This window comes from Medicago sativa, chromosome 4, assembly GCF_051527215.1.
Source record: "Medicago sativa cultivar Bolivia chromosome 4, Bolivia_mono, whole genome shotgun sequence".
NCBI classification, from domain to species: domain Eukaryota; kingdom Viridiplantae; phylum Streptophyta; class Magnoliopsida; order Fabales; family Fabaceae; genus Medicago; species Medicago sativa.
Window position 1 is genome coordinate 79,555,960 of NC_140752.1, and position 17,309 is coordinate 79,573,268.

The following is a 17,309-nucleotide window of genomic DNA, read 5'->3' on the forward strand; positions in this document are numbered from 1 at the left end:
ATAAGTTGGGTATTAAGGCTCAGACATGTATTCACAACTTTTAATGGGTAGTACTAAATAAAACCAAAGTGCTATTTTATTTAGGTACAAATGACTTCATCCCTACAGTGACCTTTTATTTTTATGTTATTATATTTTCAGTGTTCATAGGGATGAATTTTGTATCCAATTAATCTACCTAATATGAAGAGTAACAGAATACAGATTCAGTGGCTAGTTTGTCCACAACTCCACATATCGAACTATTAGGCTGTTGTACTATTTGGCACACCTCGTCCAGTGGCCCCACATCCTGAGCTTGCTATCAGTAGTTCATATGGTGAAACTCCATCGCCACATCGATTCCTAAGTTTTGGATCAGTATTTCTTCTAGCAATCTCCTTCTCAATATTCTTCATGTCCATTGAAAATTGGTTGAATGCATTAATGATCTCAGATTCACCCAACCAAGCAGACTTGTCATTTCTATCTCCTATATATTCCTCATCAGACGAATGTGCAGAACCTACGTTGATCACAGCCATGTACCTTGTTGCCTGAAATAAACTTGGCAGTGATGATAGAAAGTATCTTTCTGGATCCTTGACAAAATCCTCATAGTCAAAATCCTCCTCACTGGGAATTAGCCTTCTCATTAATTGTGGTCGGAATGGAACATACCCGTCATATGGGTATTGACTAAAGTTCAAGACAGCATGTTGTGCTGATACAATCCAGATAATGGTTGTAAGCAAGGAGATGAGATCCTCAGGGGTGTTAAGTTTGGGCCACCAGGTAGCATTTTTTTGATCAGGGTGCCCCATGTTGATGAATTCTTTGTACCAGGATTGGAGTTCGTTGTCAGAAGAAATGGCATTCAAATCTTTGTAGTAATGGTTCACATAGGTCCTAACCAACTTCTCAATACTAGACCATATGAGGAGTCCATCAGCTGCATAAGGATAATCTTCAATAAGTAGTCTAATACCATGTGTTTGTGTTGAATCTGGCACTGCCAAACCTCTATATCAGAAATCAAAATGAAATAATTAGATCTTATCAACTTCACTTTGTGCAGAAAATTTTGTTAAAGGAAACAAGTTTTTTTTTTACCTTCTTATAAGATCAGCAGGAAGACCTTCCATGTCGAACCGCCACCAATCTTTATAGGCAGCACAAGTAATTTCCATACAGTATCTCCCGGGAGTGTAGTAGGTCTCTGTGGTACCTCCGGCATTGATGAGTACCTCGCGGGTTATTGCATTTGACTTGAGTGTATATCGCATATGGGGATCCAGAATCTTGAATATAGGATGCATCACACTTAATTGCCTATGAGCAGCAATTATTAATGGTTCTATGCATGCGTGTATTCTTAACCTGTTCGATTATCACAGGTCAGATGTCATGACTTATTTCTTTTTGAAGCCAATTTTTATTGTGATGGATTGAGTAAGAACTTCACTTATTTTCTAAAACTGAAATTTTGGGCAACTATTTGCATGGAAATGAAAATTCATACCAGTGGTGCACTAGGGTATGAACACCAGCATCATTAGCACAAACGTGGGCTTTGCCAAGCTGCCAGCGCCATTTGGAAGTTACATCTACAGGAGGATTGAGAACCTGCTTGCATACAGTATTTGGATTACCTGTTGGGAGAGCAAGCTGAATAGCAATAGGCTTTAGAGTTCCCACTTTGGTGAGGAAGAAAATTGTGGTTGTTGCATAAGCTTTGCGCTCATCAAGAGCATTAATCCGATCCAGGAATGGCAAGTACATATCATGGCAGTCCAGTACGAACAATTTATTCTCTTCCAATGCCTGAATTTTGAAAGCAAAGAACATTTTATGGATTGTCATTTCCATGGAACTTAGTCTAAGTAAAGGAAAATGGATTCTATGCAGTTGTAATCTCATCCTTGCATTGAAGATCGGACGATTATGATTTTAAAATGTAATGTAAACCAAATTTTAGAAGTTAAAACACAAAGTGACCGATCTCCGTCTAACGGTTGACATTGATTGACTTTGGTCAATCTGGATAAGATGACCAATGTTTGTACCTGTTGGATAGACATCCCTTCGATGTGGTCAATAATGTGTTCTTCTCTCATTGCCGACTCTACTGAACCATAAATAGAGGAATCCAGTTTGCTCACAGGTGGGAAAACCTATTGAGGGTAAAAAAATGACAGTGAAAGAACAGAATGGTTCATGAACTACAATACTCAATGTTAACAGGAAAATGATCCTCTCATTATGACTACCTTTAACCTTTCAATGCTTAAAGGGTTTATCCCAGCTAACACTTGACGTCCAAACTCATCATCAAGTAAGAAATGTGATTTAACACCTGAAAATTATTCCCCTTCATTTGAATAATTTGTTTGTCTAAATTAAAATCACACTTACACACACACACACACACACAAACACTCTTTGACATGGAGAAAATTAATTTGGTTTACACAGAGACACTCTTTACATTTTCACTTACTTGAAAATATCTTTGGAGGCTCAAATTTAAAAAGTTCTTGTATCACTCTTAAATTGAGCAGGGACTTGGTTTCAGAGTGCTCTCTAGGCTCTTGAATGAAGCGATCAATGTTTGAAATATCTTCACTGCCCATGATTTTATCTCTAAAAGCAGGTACAATGTTACGAAGCAGTCCTATCAATTTTCCTTTATTAATATTTTGTTGCTTTATGTCCTCATATTCTTCATCCCTTGGTACATATATTAGATCTGAGTCACTTGGTTGTGACTCCGCTTTCGCATCTGTTCATAATATGAGAGTATATCTTAGTCCTTAATTATAAATCTCCATTGTAAATTTCAAGTATTTTAAAAAAGATGATATTATAGCTTGTTGTCAGTTCTATAAGATTGTTTACAAACTAATGAAACTGACCAGACTTAGAAGGAGCATGCCCAGTACGACAACGTCTGGGATAAGGGTTATGCTGGCCACCAAGAGTTGGCCTTGCATATTCATTTCCTTTGTCTGGATCACCCAAATCATTGTACACATCGTACTCATAAATCCTATCGCATAAGGATCTCATGCGTCCTCTTGCACTACTATCACCCCTCAATTGCTTTAGCTCCCTTCCTCTCAGTTCTTTCAGCCCATTTGGTGTTCCACAAGGTAGATAGACCTAGTTAAATGTAATATATGCATGGTGTACACCAAAAATAATTAGTGTAAAGCAATATGTAGCTATAAGCATTCTCACACAACATTTTCCACAAGTGTATTGTATTTAAGGACGGTACCTTGTTGACGAAGAAAACTCTCTTGTCTGGATAAAGTCTATTTGGTTGAACCCAAGACTTGCATGTGAAACTAATATTTTGTACGATGTTTATGCTTTCTAAGAAGAACTCATTGTCGTAGCAGTTAGCCATGGTAATAGCTCCTGGGACACCAAAATTTGGGTCCACTATGAACTCCACTTTGTAGGTGTTGATCATTCTTCCCTTATCTTCTGATTTGTGATCTTTGGACAACTCCAACACACTTTCTTTGCTCAACATCGGCTCCATACTTGCTTTTATTTAACATATACACAACAAAAGAAGTTTAGCATCCTCTCCATTTATAAAAATAATTAGCATTATTGTCTTAAAATGAATGTTGTTAGCATTATTATTTATTTTTAAGTATTGTCTCTGACAAATTATAATATTGAAAAAGCTTGCTGACCTATAGTTGTTATAAAGCTAAGATTGAAGGTGTCAAACCAAGACAAATAATAAATCTAATGTTTTATAAATTAACTTATTTAATTAAAATAGTTAAATATATATTATTGAGATAGTTAAATTAAAATACAACAACAATCGGAGACGATTGTCCAAAATTTCATAAAGTACTTTTAATAAAAAAATATATCAAGTCATAAATCATAAACAAATAAATAAACTATACCATTATATATCTTAAAAGTTGAAAACATTGGAACGTCTAAAAATTATAACTGTTCTCTGAATATTTTTATATTTCAAAATGGGGTAATAGTCACTTTGGTCCCTGAAATTGTAATGAGTAGTCAAAATAGTCATTCAATGTATCACAACTTCAAAGTAGTCTCTGATTGTGCATTTTATTAGTCAAAATAGTCCTTAATGTTAAATATTTCATTAATATTGTCAGATTAATCCTTCAATATACTTACTTATTGTCATATTAGTGTCAAGACCTATTTTGACTAACAGAATGCACAATCAGAGACTATTTTGAAATTTTGATACAATGAAAGACTAAAATGACTAATCATTACATAAAGTGACTATTACCCCATTTCAAAATTATTGAATAATTTTTATTATTTTAAACACTTTCAAAAATACATCTCTATGTATGTGTGATAAAATAATCATATATTCAACACTTTTTTTTTTTGGTTACTCATATATTCAACACTTTAGTTGTAAAGGCTTGCACGTTTTATTATTTACATATAAAATTATTCATAATTACATTGACACAATACTGTAGAAACTCTTTAATTTAATACTCGGTAAATTAATAAACTCTCTAAAATAATAAATTTGTCCGGTCCCGACTTGGGCCAATGTAAAAAATTGAAAAACTCGATAAAATAATAAGATAATAATTTTTCGGGAGATCCCTTTATAATTTTCGGTCCCAAAAAAATCATAAATTAATAATTCATAGAAACTGAAAAAAATATATTAAGAATACATTGAACACATTTGTTCCTCTTGTATACATTTACTGTACTTCAAAAGTCATTATTGATTTCCAATGCATATGAACAAAGTAGTTACTAATTTACGTTGAGTCCCAAGATTCGCTGCAACGTAATTCTAAGAGGCATAGACTAATTTGCCTTTTTGTTTGGTATGTACAGTATAATTACTTAAAAACTCTTTAAATTAATAATTATTAATTTAGCGATAAATTAATAACTCTCTAAATTAATTGCCTTTTTGTTTGGTATGTACAGTATAATTACTTAAAAACTCTTTAAATTAATAATTATTAATTTAGCGATAAATTAATAACTCTCTAAATTAATAAATTTCTCCAGTCCCGACGTTATTAATTTATAGAGTTTTAACTGTAGTTCTTGTAGTTGAAAAAAGTGACATGAAAGTTACTACTTCCTCCAATTTAGAAAGAAAAAAAAAATTTGTTTTAAAATGAATGTTATTTTCATTTTTTTAATGTAGAATCAATTTTTATTTTTAAATATACCCTCTATTATTACTAGTATACTACTCTCAATACAATATTTTTCAAGTACTTTACATTTATGATGAATAGATACATGTCAATAATTGATAGAGTTAGTTTAGTAAAAATCATGTCTTTTTGACTAATTTATCGTATTTCTTAATCTATGTGGTAAGAAATTTTCACGCCAACAGTATAGTTAAACTTACATCTCTGTGGGGTACGAGTCCATTAGCTTAGCAACTGAATCAATATTTATTCACGGTTACTCTCAATTTGAAGTGTTGACAAATGATATAGAGATGTTGACAATATTAATATGGTTTTAGATATTTTCTTGAAACCATGCTCTCTCCTCATGACCGATGTATACACTCAACAATGTCAAAAATCACGTATCCAAATTACACAAGCAAAAGAAAAAAGAATGAGAGAAAGTCTTACTAGGATCAAGTTTTGTGCTAACCAGCTGCAGAACAACACAACCTTTGTTATGGCTTTGTGGCATGAAAATATTTTGGACAATCTCATTCACATATCCCTTGTTGTTATTCTTTCTAACAGCAACCAGCGCCGTAAGCTTAGTGCTTGTGATGTCCTCATTATCCATGCTTTCTTCATACTCAATAATGCTTTGTGGTGCAATTTGCTTCACCTTCTGATCATTCACTCTGAATTTCGTCTTACTCCTACCATTCGAATTCATATTCCAAAAATTGCTAAGACTAAGACGGGTTCTTCCTTGAAACCCATGAATTTTGTTTTGAGGCATCCAATTCATGGCCATCACAATTTTCGTCCCAGCCATTTCTTTGATTTCCCTACGTACCAAACCTCATCAATGTCCCAATAAATATATAATCAACCTCACAAAGTCAATGTGATTAACATATAGTTTCAGTTTATTTTTTTATGTGACAACCAGCATGTAACATTTCTATTAAAAAATAAATAAATAAATAATAATAATAATAATAGCATGTAACATGTGCGGCGTATTGTATAATTAGTTGGCGTGCAATCTATCTGTCTAAAGAAAAAGTCAACTTGTAATATTTTCCCACTATTTTTTCATGGATCAAACTGGATGAAGGTGTGATGAATCCGCGTAGAAATCAGAAAACGAAGATCACAAGAATAATGATCATTCTGAAAAGTGAAGAATGACAGGATTCACAAAGAAAATCGCAAACAGGAGAAGATATTAACGAGAGAAACATGTTGTAATCGAAAAAGCGTGATGAACAAGCTTCAACATCAATGGAAGATGAAGAACAAGAGTGAGAATGCAACGGAAAAAACGGCTAGGATTGTAACAAACTCTCTCGAAGAGAGAAAAGAAAGGAAACAGATACCATCTTATGAAGTGGATGAAAATAGTGAATTCGTTGATCGATAATGATTGTACAATCTCTATTTATACACAAATGCAGTTCTATGCTAGCTTATTGTGTAAGTAACCACATAAGACCCCTATAACTAACAACTTAGCAAGGTAGCTTGTTGTCTAAGTAATCTAGTTCTAACTAATCTATTCATTATCATCTTCATGATGCAATAATAGCATTTTCACTGAAACACCGAAATTTTGCGGGATAATAAGGTGAACGATTATTTGGTTTGTTAAATATTTTGGGTGTTAATTTTTATTTAAAAGTATCACCCAAGATCAAGAAATTTTTTTACTTCAATTTAGATGATCTGGGATGTTATATACTTATGTGATACTGTATCTTAATAAGTTTGATGTTGTAATAAATTTAGTAATAAAACGTCATGCAGGTGGGACTTTTGTAGCTGAATGCCAATTACCACAATGATGCTGAACTCCTTATAAAAAGAAGTATGTATAATTGGATTTAATTCTTTGTATATGCACTCAATTCTGCTCATTATGATAACATGAAAACAATAAAGTAAAGAAAACAAAAAACTGTTAATTGTATTTTGCAGTTTTTTGTTAAACTGATTTCAGGTCTTGAGCAATTTCAAATTTTATTCTTAGTCATTGTGCCGATTTCTGACTGAATTTAAGTATGCAAACTTCATCATCAAATAATTTCTACACGGCATACATGTCTTGACCTACTAGTAAGTAGTAAAGTTTCTGTGACATAAAAAAAATGATGGAAATTAAACAAAGGCACGATATTCCGTGGCTGGTCTTTCCACAACTCCACATAACAAACTGTTAGGCTGTTGCACTATTTGGCACTCCTCGTCCAGTGGCGCCACATCCTGAGCTTGGTATAAGCAATTCATATGGTGAAACTCCATGGCCACATCGGTTTCTAAGTTTTGGATCGGCATTTCTTCTGTCAATCTCCTTCTCAATAACTTTCATGTCATTTGAAAATTGATTGAATGCATCAATGATCTCAGATTCTTCCAACCAAGAAGTCTTGTCATTTCTATGTCCTATATATTCCTCATCAGGCGAATGTGCAGAACCTATGTTAATCACAGCCATGAACTTTGTTGCCTGAAATAAGCTTGGCAGTGATGATAGAAAGTATCTCTGTGGATCCTTGACAAAGTCCGTGAACTCTTGATCCTCGTCATTGGGAATTAGTTTTCTCAATAATTGTGGCCGGATTGGAACATATCCACCATAGGGGTATTGACTGAAGTTCAAGACAGCATGTTGCGCTGATACAATCCAGATAATGGTGGTAAGCAAGGAGATGAGATCCTCGGGCGTGTTAAGTTTTGGCCACCAGGTAGCATTTTTATGATCAGGGTGCCCCATATTGATGAATTCTTTGTACCAGGATTGGAGTTCGTTGTCAAAAGAAATGGCATTCAAATCTTTGTAGTAATGGTTCACATAGGTCCTAACCAACTTCTCAATACTAGACCATATGAGGAGTCCATCAGCTGCATAAGGATAATCTTCAATAAGTAGTCTAATACCATGTGTTTGTGTTGAATCTGGCACTGCCAAACCTCTATATCAGAAATCAAAATGAAATAATTAGATCTTGTCTACTTCACTTTGTGCAGAAAATTTTGTTAAAGGAAACAAGTTTTTTTTTTACCTTCTTATAAGATCAGCAGGAAGACCTTCCATGTCGAACCGCCACCAATCTTTATAGGCAGCACAAGTAATTTCCATACAGTATCTCCCGGGAGTGTAGTAGGTCTCTGTGGTACCTCCGGCATTGATGAGTACCTCACGGGCTGTTGCATTTGACTTGACTGTGTATCGCATATGGGGATGCAAAAGCTTGAATACAGGATGCATCACACTTAATTGCCGATGAGCTGCAATTATTAATGGTTCCATGCATGCGTGTATTCTTAACCTGTTCGATTATCATAAGCCAAATGTCAGTACTAATTTTCTAAAACAGAAGTTTTGGGCAATTATTTTCTCAAATACTATTTGCATGGAAATAATAATTCATACCAGTGGTGCACAAGTGTATGAACACCAGCATCATTAGCACAAACATGAGCTTTGCCTAGTTGCCAGAGCCATTTAGAGGTTTCATCTAGAGGAGGGGTTAGAACCTGCTTGCATGCTGTATTTGGATCCCCTGTTGGGAGAGCAAGCTGAATTGCAATGGGCTTCAGAGTTCCGATTTTGGTGAGGAAGAAAATTGTGGTTGTTGCATAAGCTTTGCGCTCATCAAGAACATTAATCCGATCAAGAAATGGCAAGTAAACATCATGATAGTCCAATATAAACAACCTGTTTTCTTCCAATGCCTAAAAGTTGAAAGCAAATAACATTTCATGGATATATTCTATATGTTTGGATTGACTAATCTCTTGGCATAATATTTTTGAGACTATTTAAAAAAGTTTATAAAAACAACTTATGCTATCTCTATAAGCTGATTTTAGCTTATTTTCATAAACTATCAATGATTGCTTATGAAAACAGTTTATGGCTTTATGAAAACAATTCGTCTTAATTTTACAGTTTATAGCTCATTTCATTGTCATTTTTGTCGAAAGTTAGCTTAATGAAAGATAACTAATTGTTGTACCTGTGGTATGGACATCCCTTCAATGTGGCCTATAATGTGTTCTTCTTTCAATGCTGACTCTACTGAACCATATATAGAGGGATCCAGTTTGCTCACTGGTGGGAAAACCTAATGAGAAAAAAATGTCAAAGTGAAAGAACAGAATTCTGCATTAACTATAGTTCTCACTTTTTTTTAGCTGATGAAAAGTTTAGTTTAGTTTAGTTATGCTTGGTTTCAAAGGCTCACTAGGGCTTATAAAACTCTTACGAATGTACTTAAATATTATTCACCAACGAAATCCTCACATCGACAGCGGGATTCAAACACAAGTCTTTGTAGGTTCTGAGTTGAATCCTTACCATTCCATCAACCTAAGTTGGCAACTATAATACTCAATGCTAATCAAATGATGTTGTCATTATTATGATTACCTTTAGCCTTTCAATACTTAAAGGGTTTATCCCAGCTAGCACTTGACATCCAAATTCATCATCAAGTAAGAGATGTGATCCCCCACCTGAAAATTATTCCACTTCATTTCAATAGTTTGTTTGTCTAAATCAAAACCACATGATGTTATCCAAGAAAATTCATGTCTTACTTGAAAATATCTTTGGAGGTTCAAATTTAAAAATTCCTTCCATGGCCACTCTTAAATTGAGAAGAGACTTGGGTTCAGAGTGCCCTTTAGGCTCTTGAATGAAGCTATCAATGTTTGAAATATTTTCACTGCCCTTGATTTTATCCATTAAAGCTGGAACAAGATTACGAAGCAGTGCTATCAATTTTCCTTGATCAATATTTTGTCGCTTAACGTCCTCATATTCTTCATCCCTTGGCACGTATATTAACTCTGATTTACTTGGTCGTGACTCCGCCTTCGAATCTGTCCACGTAAAGAAAACTGTTAGTAGTAGTTCATGTGCATGTTCCTAGCTATCACTTCACTATTACTCGGATAAACGTATCTTAAACTTGATTATCCGTAGAAATAATATATAGTTTTTTGAACAAGCTTAGTAATAATATATTTAGATTGTTATCTTTGTTTAAAATGCTATGAATATTGTGACACTGTTTAATCCATACTATGTTAGTGAGATTCATACTATGGTTTTTTAGTTCATAACATTAGGAGTGGTAGCTATAGCACTTTACTTAAGTTTTATCCATGATAAACATATAACAACTACTGCACCGTGCAACTATCATTTTCTGCATTATTGTTATGTCATTTTGTGTTCTTTAATTGGCAGTGCTTGTATACTGGACTGCATTTATGCAGGGTGCAATGAAAACTGACCAGACTTAGTAGGAGGACGGCCGGTACGACATCGTGTGGGGTGAGGGTTGTGTTGTCCACCAAGGACTGGCCTTGCATAATCATTTCCTTTGTCTGGATCACCCAAATCATTGTACACATCGTACTCATAAATCCTGTCCCATGATGATCTCATGCGTCCTTTCTCACTACCATCATCACCTCTCAGTTGCTTTAGCTCCCTTTCTCTCAAGTCTTTTATCCCATTTGGTGTCTCACAAGGTAGATATACCTATCATCATGGTGTAGACCAAAGTTAATATAAAACAATTCATGTAAATATTAGGTTTTGCAAGGCTAATTTTCGAGTTTACATAAAGATATAAGCTTATATGATAGGTTAAAGGAAAATGCAAGTGATCTTAGTGCATTGTTTAAGCATACAAAAGTAATCACTTTAATCTTGGAAATTGTATAGTTATGATTTTTAAATGTGTTTGACTTGTATTTTCAAGACAAAAAAAAAATAGATTCTTTAAACAATGTTCTTAGGGAACTTGTTACAAAGACGTTACGTTAAAAATGACATTCCTTTTAAAATTTTAAGGAGTGATCGATCATACAACTTCAAATACAAGGCTACTATATTTTATGTCATAACAAGGGTCTCATGAGCATTTGTTAACATAACCCTTAAAAAAAAAAACTAGAATTAGACTCGCGAGCTGCACGGATGTCTTGAATTTTAACTTTAATTGAAAAAATATTGAGAATTTATTCTTAACTTACTGCGCATACAAATTTTTTGTGATGTTGTAAAGTATGGATTACTCATACTCTTCAAAGATATAATCATGTTTTTGAAAAAGTTATGATATGATCAAAGAACTTGTGACTTCAAAGATATAATTTTATCCATTACTACAGCCTACTCAAATTTCTCTTTCCCCTTCTCTGCAATTTGCAATAGAGATGCACATATTTACAAAGATGAGTCAACATGATAAAAATGAAAAGATGAGTCAACATGCACATATATTGTTCGATTTTAAAAAATGCATGTATTGACAAAGATCATTAGTGATACATATAACAAAATACGTAACAGATCAAGTTCTACTGCAAAGGAGCTTATTTCAACTTACCAATGAAATCACAACTAATTTGAATTGACATAGGTAGCTAAAAATGTTGCATGTGAAGAATAAAATGTTGTGTTAGTGTTTTGTTAAGAGGTGTAAAAGTATAACGCATGTGTCTAGGGAGAAGTATACATACAAAAGAGAGTTTGAGGAGTGAGACAAATTTTTTAGCAAATGAATTTAACATTGGTGGCAATATAAAGTAATAAAGTAGTCAAAATATTTTTGGATCAACATCAAAGATAATAGAAGAGGAGGAAAAGGAAGAAAGGGTAGCCGGAAAATTACCTTGAGAGAGAAAGGATGATTATAAAAGCAAGAGGAAACATAGTAAGTTTACCATGAGATTATATCTAAGTGAGCCAAGAATATATTTCTATAAGATGCATCAAATTATATTAATGTGTTTTGCATTGCTAAAGAAATGAAGGTGAAATACCAATAATAATGGAGAAACAATGAATTTTGAGTATACTTTAATTTGTAAAGTTATATTACATTGCAACTCAAATGGCACATAAATAGTAGTTAATAACATTCTATGCAAAAATGTGTTCATATAAGAGAATGGGAGGAGAGTCCTCTTAAAGGTGCCACATCAAAATATTTACGATGTGGCATGGAGATTTGATTTATCGTCAACACAATTTAGGGGTCTAAATTAATAAATATAATAGATAGATAATTAAAGGCTTAAATATGTTATTCGTCCCTGCAAATAGGGGTCGCTTAAAATTTCGTCCCTGCAATCGCTAATCCCTTTTTTTTGCCCCTGCAAAGTTTAATCAGTTAAAAATTCGTCCCTTGACCCAGTTAATGACTGCCACGTCATCAAAATTACCATAATGGCATGGGAATTGACGAAAATACCCCTGGGCTAATTTTTTTTCCTTCAAAAAAAAAATTTCAAAATTTTGAAAATTCTTTTTTAAATTAAAAAAATCTGAAAAAATAATTAAAAGTCAAAAAAAAATTCGGAAAAAAACTGTTAAAATTAAAGCTGAAAAATTTTCGGGAAAAAACTGAATTTTTTTTTGAAGAAAAAAAAAACAAAAAAAAAATAAGCCAGGGGTATTTTCGTCAATTCCCATGCCATTTTGTTAATTTGATGACGTGGCAGTCATTAACTTGGTCAAGGGACGAATTTTTAACTGATTAAACTTTGCAGGGGCAAAAAAAAAGGATTAGCGATTGCAGGGATGAAATTTTAAGCGACCCCTATTTGCAGGGACGAATAACATATTTAAGCCATAATTAAATAGATAGATAGATGCTAACAAATAACAAGTGTAATTCATTACACTTGTTAATGAATCAAATACACTAAAAAAAACTATTTTAGAATAAATGTTTTTTTTTCTTTCGCACCGGTTTCCGACCCACCAATATAGTGGGCGACTAATCCGGCTCATGCGTAGAGGTAATCCGGCTCATGCATGGAGGTATACGCACTGGCCAAGCGTTGTTCTCCCTGAGAATCGAACCCGGTATTCCCCAGGTACGCCCGAGCTCCTTGCCACCGGAGCCCAAGCAACTTGGTTAGAATAAATATGTTTTAGTAAACTTCCTTTTTCTCTTATGAGCTTACAGCAACGTTATTTGATAAATTACTTTAAATAGCATTTAAGATTACTCCGTAAAAAAAACTTATACCAAACAAATACTAATTCTCACACAACATTTTCTATGATGGCCAATTACAACTTAATTAATCAAAAGATTTGAGAGTCTAAACATGAATTTCAGCCCTATAAGTTTACCTTGTTGGCGAAGAAGATTCTCTTGTTTGGGTTAAGCCTATTTGGTTGGACCCAAGACTTGCATGTGAAACAACTACTTTGTCTGATGTTTATGCTTTCCAAGAAGAATTCATTGTCATAATAGTTAACAACTGTGACAGCTCCAGGAATACCAAAATCTGGGTCCACAATAAACTCCACTTTGTAGGTCTTTGTTCTTCCCTTGTTTTCAAATTTGTGATCTTTGGAAAATTCCAACACAGTTTCCAAGCTTAACTTTGGTTCCATACTCCCTTTTGTTCAACATATACAGCAAAATAAGTTAAATATACGTGTACGTTTTCTTTTCATGATGAACTTAAATGATTTCGGGAAATCCTCCATGATTTCAAATATGTGTTGAATTTATGTTTGTATATATACTTTTGACTAAAAATAAATTTTCTCTAATGTGATTTATGTTTGAAAATACATCATTGTTTCAACTTTCAAATAAATGTTTTACAGAATAAATTATTTGTTTAGATTATTATATTAAGGGTCATGTTAACTTGTGCCCTTAGGGCATATGTTAAGCAACCTAAATAGAGCAATTTTGCATTGGAAAACACAATATAATAACTTTTAAGAAGTTGAATGCACGTCTTTTGATATGTGTATTTCTATAATGAGTAACTTAACATGTGTCTTGAGGGCACAAGTTAACATTAGCCTTATATTAACTAGAACTACTTTTAAATACGTATTTACCATAAAGAGTATGTAATTTGATACATATATAGGTGTGTCAACCAACAGTTTTACAGTGAAAGAATGATTGCAGATGGAAACAAGACAATTTTTCAATATTAACAAATTTTGCAAGAATTAAAACAAAATACCAACGACAAAAAAAGGCAAAATTTGGTATTATGCAAGAACTAAAAATAAAAAATTATTTTTATAAGGATTAATATAAAAAATGAAATATTTGTAGGACTAAAAACATATTGAAAGCTTTTTATATATCTCTAAATTTCTTTCTCTCAATATTTTCCTTTTTTCCCTTCTCTTTTGTTCTACATTCATTTTTTGTGTGGAAAAGGAAAGTATTAGTTGGAGAGGATCATTCTACCAACCTTTGCTAAAATTTAGGTTTTGTTTGTCATTTTGTCAATGAGATGCTAGCTCACTAATAGAAGTGCTTAATTTTGTTACATCAAATGATGAAGTTCAACTTTCATACAAAACAATTGTAAAATAATTAAGTTTAATCATAGTTTGATACCCTTATTTTCACTCGTCCTTCGATTTTAAAATCATTCAGTTTTGGCCATTCCATCATATTTTTGTATTTTAAACATGATGAAGTCGGAGCTTATAATGAATTTTCTTATAATTTTATAGATATTGATAACTCAACATCATCATGTTGTATGTTAAATCATTTAAAATATGTGTCATCGTCATTTTTAACTACAAAAATCTAATCAAAAGATCAAAACTATGTGATTTTGAAATGGGAGGATCAACTTGGTGAGTGTGTGAAAATATGGAGAACAAAGCTGAATCACATCACATTATTTGTACTTAAATTATTGTAACCGTTATTAATAGAATGGTTATGTACCAAAAAAAAAGGGGTTAAATATGTTTTTAGTTCCTACGAAATTATGAATTTTCAAGTTTAGTACTCCATAATATTGTAGTTTGTAAGAATAGTCACTATTTCGAAAACCTTTTGCAAAATATGGAGACTTTTAGTCCTCGTGAATAGTCCATATAAAATGCAAATAAGGACTAAAAATAAATAAAAAAAATTAAGGACTAAACTTAAAAGCTTGTAATTTTGTAGGGATTAGAAAGATATTTAACTCTTAATAGAATGTTCTCTTTTCTCCTCAAAAAGAAAAAATATAATGTTCTCTTTTCACAATTTAAAAAAGAAAAGGAGAGAGTCTTACTAGGATCAAGTTTTGTGCTAACTAGCTGCAGAACAACACAACCACTACTATGGTTTTGAGACATGAAAGTACTTAGGAAACTGTTCACAAATGCCTTATCATTATTATTTCTCACGGCAACCAGCGCAGTTAGCTTGGTGTTGGTGATGTCCCCATGATCCACGGTTTCTTCATGCTCAATAATGGTTTGTGATGCAATTTGCTTCCCTTTCTGATTCACTCTGAATTTCATCTTACTCTTACCATTAATACTCCAAGAATAAACTAATTTGTGCTCCTTAATGGAATGGCTGAGACTAAGAGGGGTGCGTCCTTGAAACCCATGAATTTTGTTATGTGGCATGCAGTTCACGCCCATCACAATTTTTGTCCCAGCCATTTCTTTGATTTGCCTACTTACCAAACCTCCTCGATGTCCCAATATATAGCCCCACAAAATGTTTAACTGTATAGTACTATGCTATTGTACTATTGTGATTAGGGTACAATTGGCATCCTATATATACAATTTGTATATAATATTGAGTTTTATGGTGGTAGTTTGACCGTTTAAAACAACTTTATACATGCAATCAATCAAAACATTCTAATTTGCCACGTAAATTAAAACATTAATTGATGCGGCGGTTCTAAATGTTGTAATTGGTTGTAGGTGCAAAGTTGTTTTGAATCGTCAACCCTTTTGTTATGGAGACCAATGCAAGTTTCATAATCTTATTATTACTTTGACAAGTGCTCTTATACTGTGTTTGGTAGAGGAGAAATAAGAAAGAGAGAAAGAGAGAAGTTGGATAGAGAGAAGCAACTTCTCCTGTTTGGTTTAGAAGAGAGATTGAAGAAAGAGGCCAAATATTGTGGGACCCATGCCTGTTTTATTTCTCTCATGAGGTGCGAAGAAATGGAGTGTAGAGATGTGAACTTTTTTCTCTTTTCCAAAATTGTCCCTGGTGTTATAGCTGATATACATTCTTGTCCTGTTTTATTTTGTTGCTACTATTGTACTATTTTCAAGTTTTTTGTTGTAACGAAAAGAAACTAAAATGCAACCATATGCCTTTACCTCTTTGAACCCTCTTTTATTATAATAATTTATAATTAATAAAATTAAACTACTATTTAGTTAACTAATGAAATAGTTTAACCAACTAAATTATAAAATTGTAAATAAATAATTAATTAAGCAAGTAAGTAATTAAATTTCTTTGTGAAAAAATTACTTAATTTCTTAATTAAATTAATGTAAAAAATTATATCAATTATTATAAGAAATTAATTCAAATATAATAAAATTGTATATTAAAGTTTAGAATAAGGATATTTTGGTCTTTTCAAAAATTTAACACGCTTCTTTCTTCTCTATTTCTCTCATGTCTCTCTTCTACCAAACAATAGGTCAAATCTACTCTATTTCTCACATATTTCTCTCTTCCTATACTCTCTCTTACATACTTTTCTCTTCACAACTTCTCTCCTACACCAAACACACCATTAGAGACTCCTTCCATATTTTATTATAATTCATAGTGCTCTTCCTCATACCCTATAGGCACCTTAGTGTCCATACGCGCACTTTAACTAAGAAAATACAATAAAAATATCACAATTAAAATAAAACCATGGTTCAAAATTTTTCAGATCAACTCATAAAATAGTACGAATCGTAGTATTTAACAAAGTAAAAAACATCCAAAACAACCCTAAAAATTTAGTTTTTAGGTTTAGGCTTAGACTTAAATAGCTAAAACAATTAATTAATTATACACCAAAAATAAATAAATTATTTATTATTTTATATAAATATGTATATGCGGGTTGCGAGGCTGGGCAGTATAATACCCTTATCCGTACCCATTTAAATTTGCGGGTAATACTCGTACCCAAGCCCAGACTCATGAAAGCGGAGTTTTATCCTACCCATTATAGGTATTTTTTTACGGGTACTCATCGGTCATGGGTCCAATTGTGTCATTCCTATATAAGGTCTAAAAGTAATTTTCCGTAAAAGTATGTTGGTAGGGGTCAATGTAGCCTCAATAGTAATGAATTAGAAAATTGGGTGTC

At 32.8% G+C, this 17,309-nt stretch overlaps 2 protein-coding genes across 2 annotated transcripts; both read right to left on the reverse strand.

Annotated features, from left to right (window-relative positions):
* Positions 1-28: 28 nt before the first annotated feature.
* LOC146932366 (linoleate 13S-lipoxygenase 3-1, chloroplastic-like) lies at positions 29-6,044 on the reverse strand. Its single transcript, XM_085704022.1, has 9 exons — positions 5,631-6,044; positions 3,260-3,534; positions 2,895-3,141; positions 2,480-2,761; positions 2,250-2,335; positions 2,046-2,153; positions 1,502-1,803; positions 1,093-1,359; positions 29-1,002 (listed from the first exon to the last, which is right to left on the reverse strand). The coding sequence occupies exons 1-9, from the start codon at positions 5,992-5,994 to the stop codon at positions 246-248; spliced, it is 2,688 nt and encodes an 895-aa protein (XP_085560148.1). The 5' UTR covers positions 5,995-6,044; the 3' UTR covers positions 29-245.
* A 1,120-nt stretch (positions 6,045-7,164) lies between these two features.
* On the reverse strand, positions 7,165-15,646 carry LOC146932367 (linoleate 13S-lipoxygenase 3-1, chloroplastic-like). The gene is made up of 9 exons (XM_085704024.1): positions 15,249-15,646; positions 13,327-13,598; positions 10,467-10,716; positions 9,765-10,049; positions 9,595-9,680; positions 9,182-9,289; positions 8,596-8,897; positions 8,225-8,491; positions 7,165-8,134 (listed from the first exon to the last, which is right to left on the reverse strand). Exons 1-9 carry the CDS (start codon positions 15,625-15,627, stop codon positions 7,378-7,380), a joined length of 2,706 nt encoding a protein of 901 aa, XP_085560150.1. The 5' UTR covers positions 15,628-15,646; the 3' UTR covers positions 7,165-7,377.
* Positions 15,647-17,309: the final 1,663 nt, after the last annotated feature.

Coding starts and splice junctions, on each gene's coding strand:
- LOC146932366 (XM_085704022.1), bottom strand. CDS start 5,994: ATGGCTGGGACGAAAATTGTGATGGCCATGAATTGGATGCCTCAAAAC. Junction 2,762..2,894: donor GCATGCTCCTTCTAAGTCTG/GTCAGTTTCATT, acceptor TATTATGAACAG/ATGCGAAAGCGGAGTCACAA. Junction 1,003..1,092: donor CCTGCTGATCTTATAAGAAG/GTAAAAAAAAAA, acceptor TTTCTGATATAG/AGGTTTGGCAGTGCCAGATT.
- LOC146932367 (XM_085704024.1), bottom strand. CDS start 15,627: ATGGCTGGGACAAAAATTGTGATGGGCGTGAACTGCATGCCACATAAC. Junction 10,717..13,326: donor GAATCTTCTTCGCCAACAAG/GTAAACTTATAG, acceptor CCATGATGATAG/GTATATCTACCTTGTGAGAC. Junction 9,681..9,764: donor ACCTCCAAAGATATTTTCAA/GTAAGACATGAA, acceptor AATAATTTTCAG/GTGGGGGATCACATCTCTTA.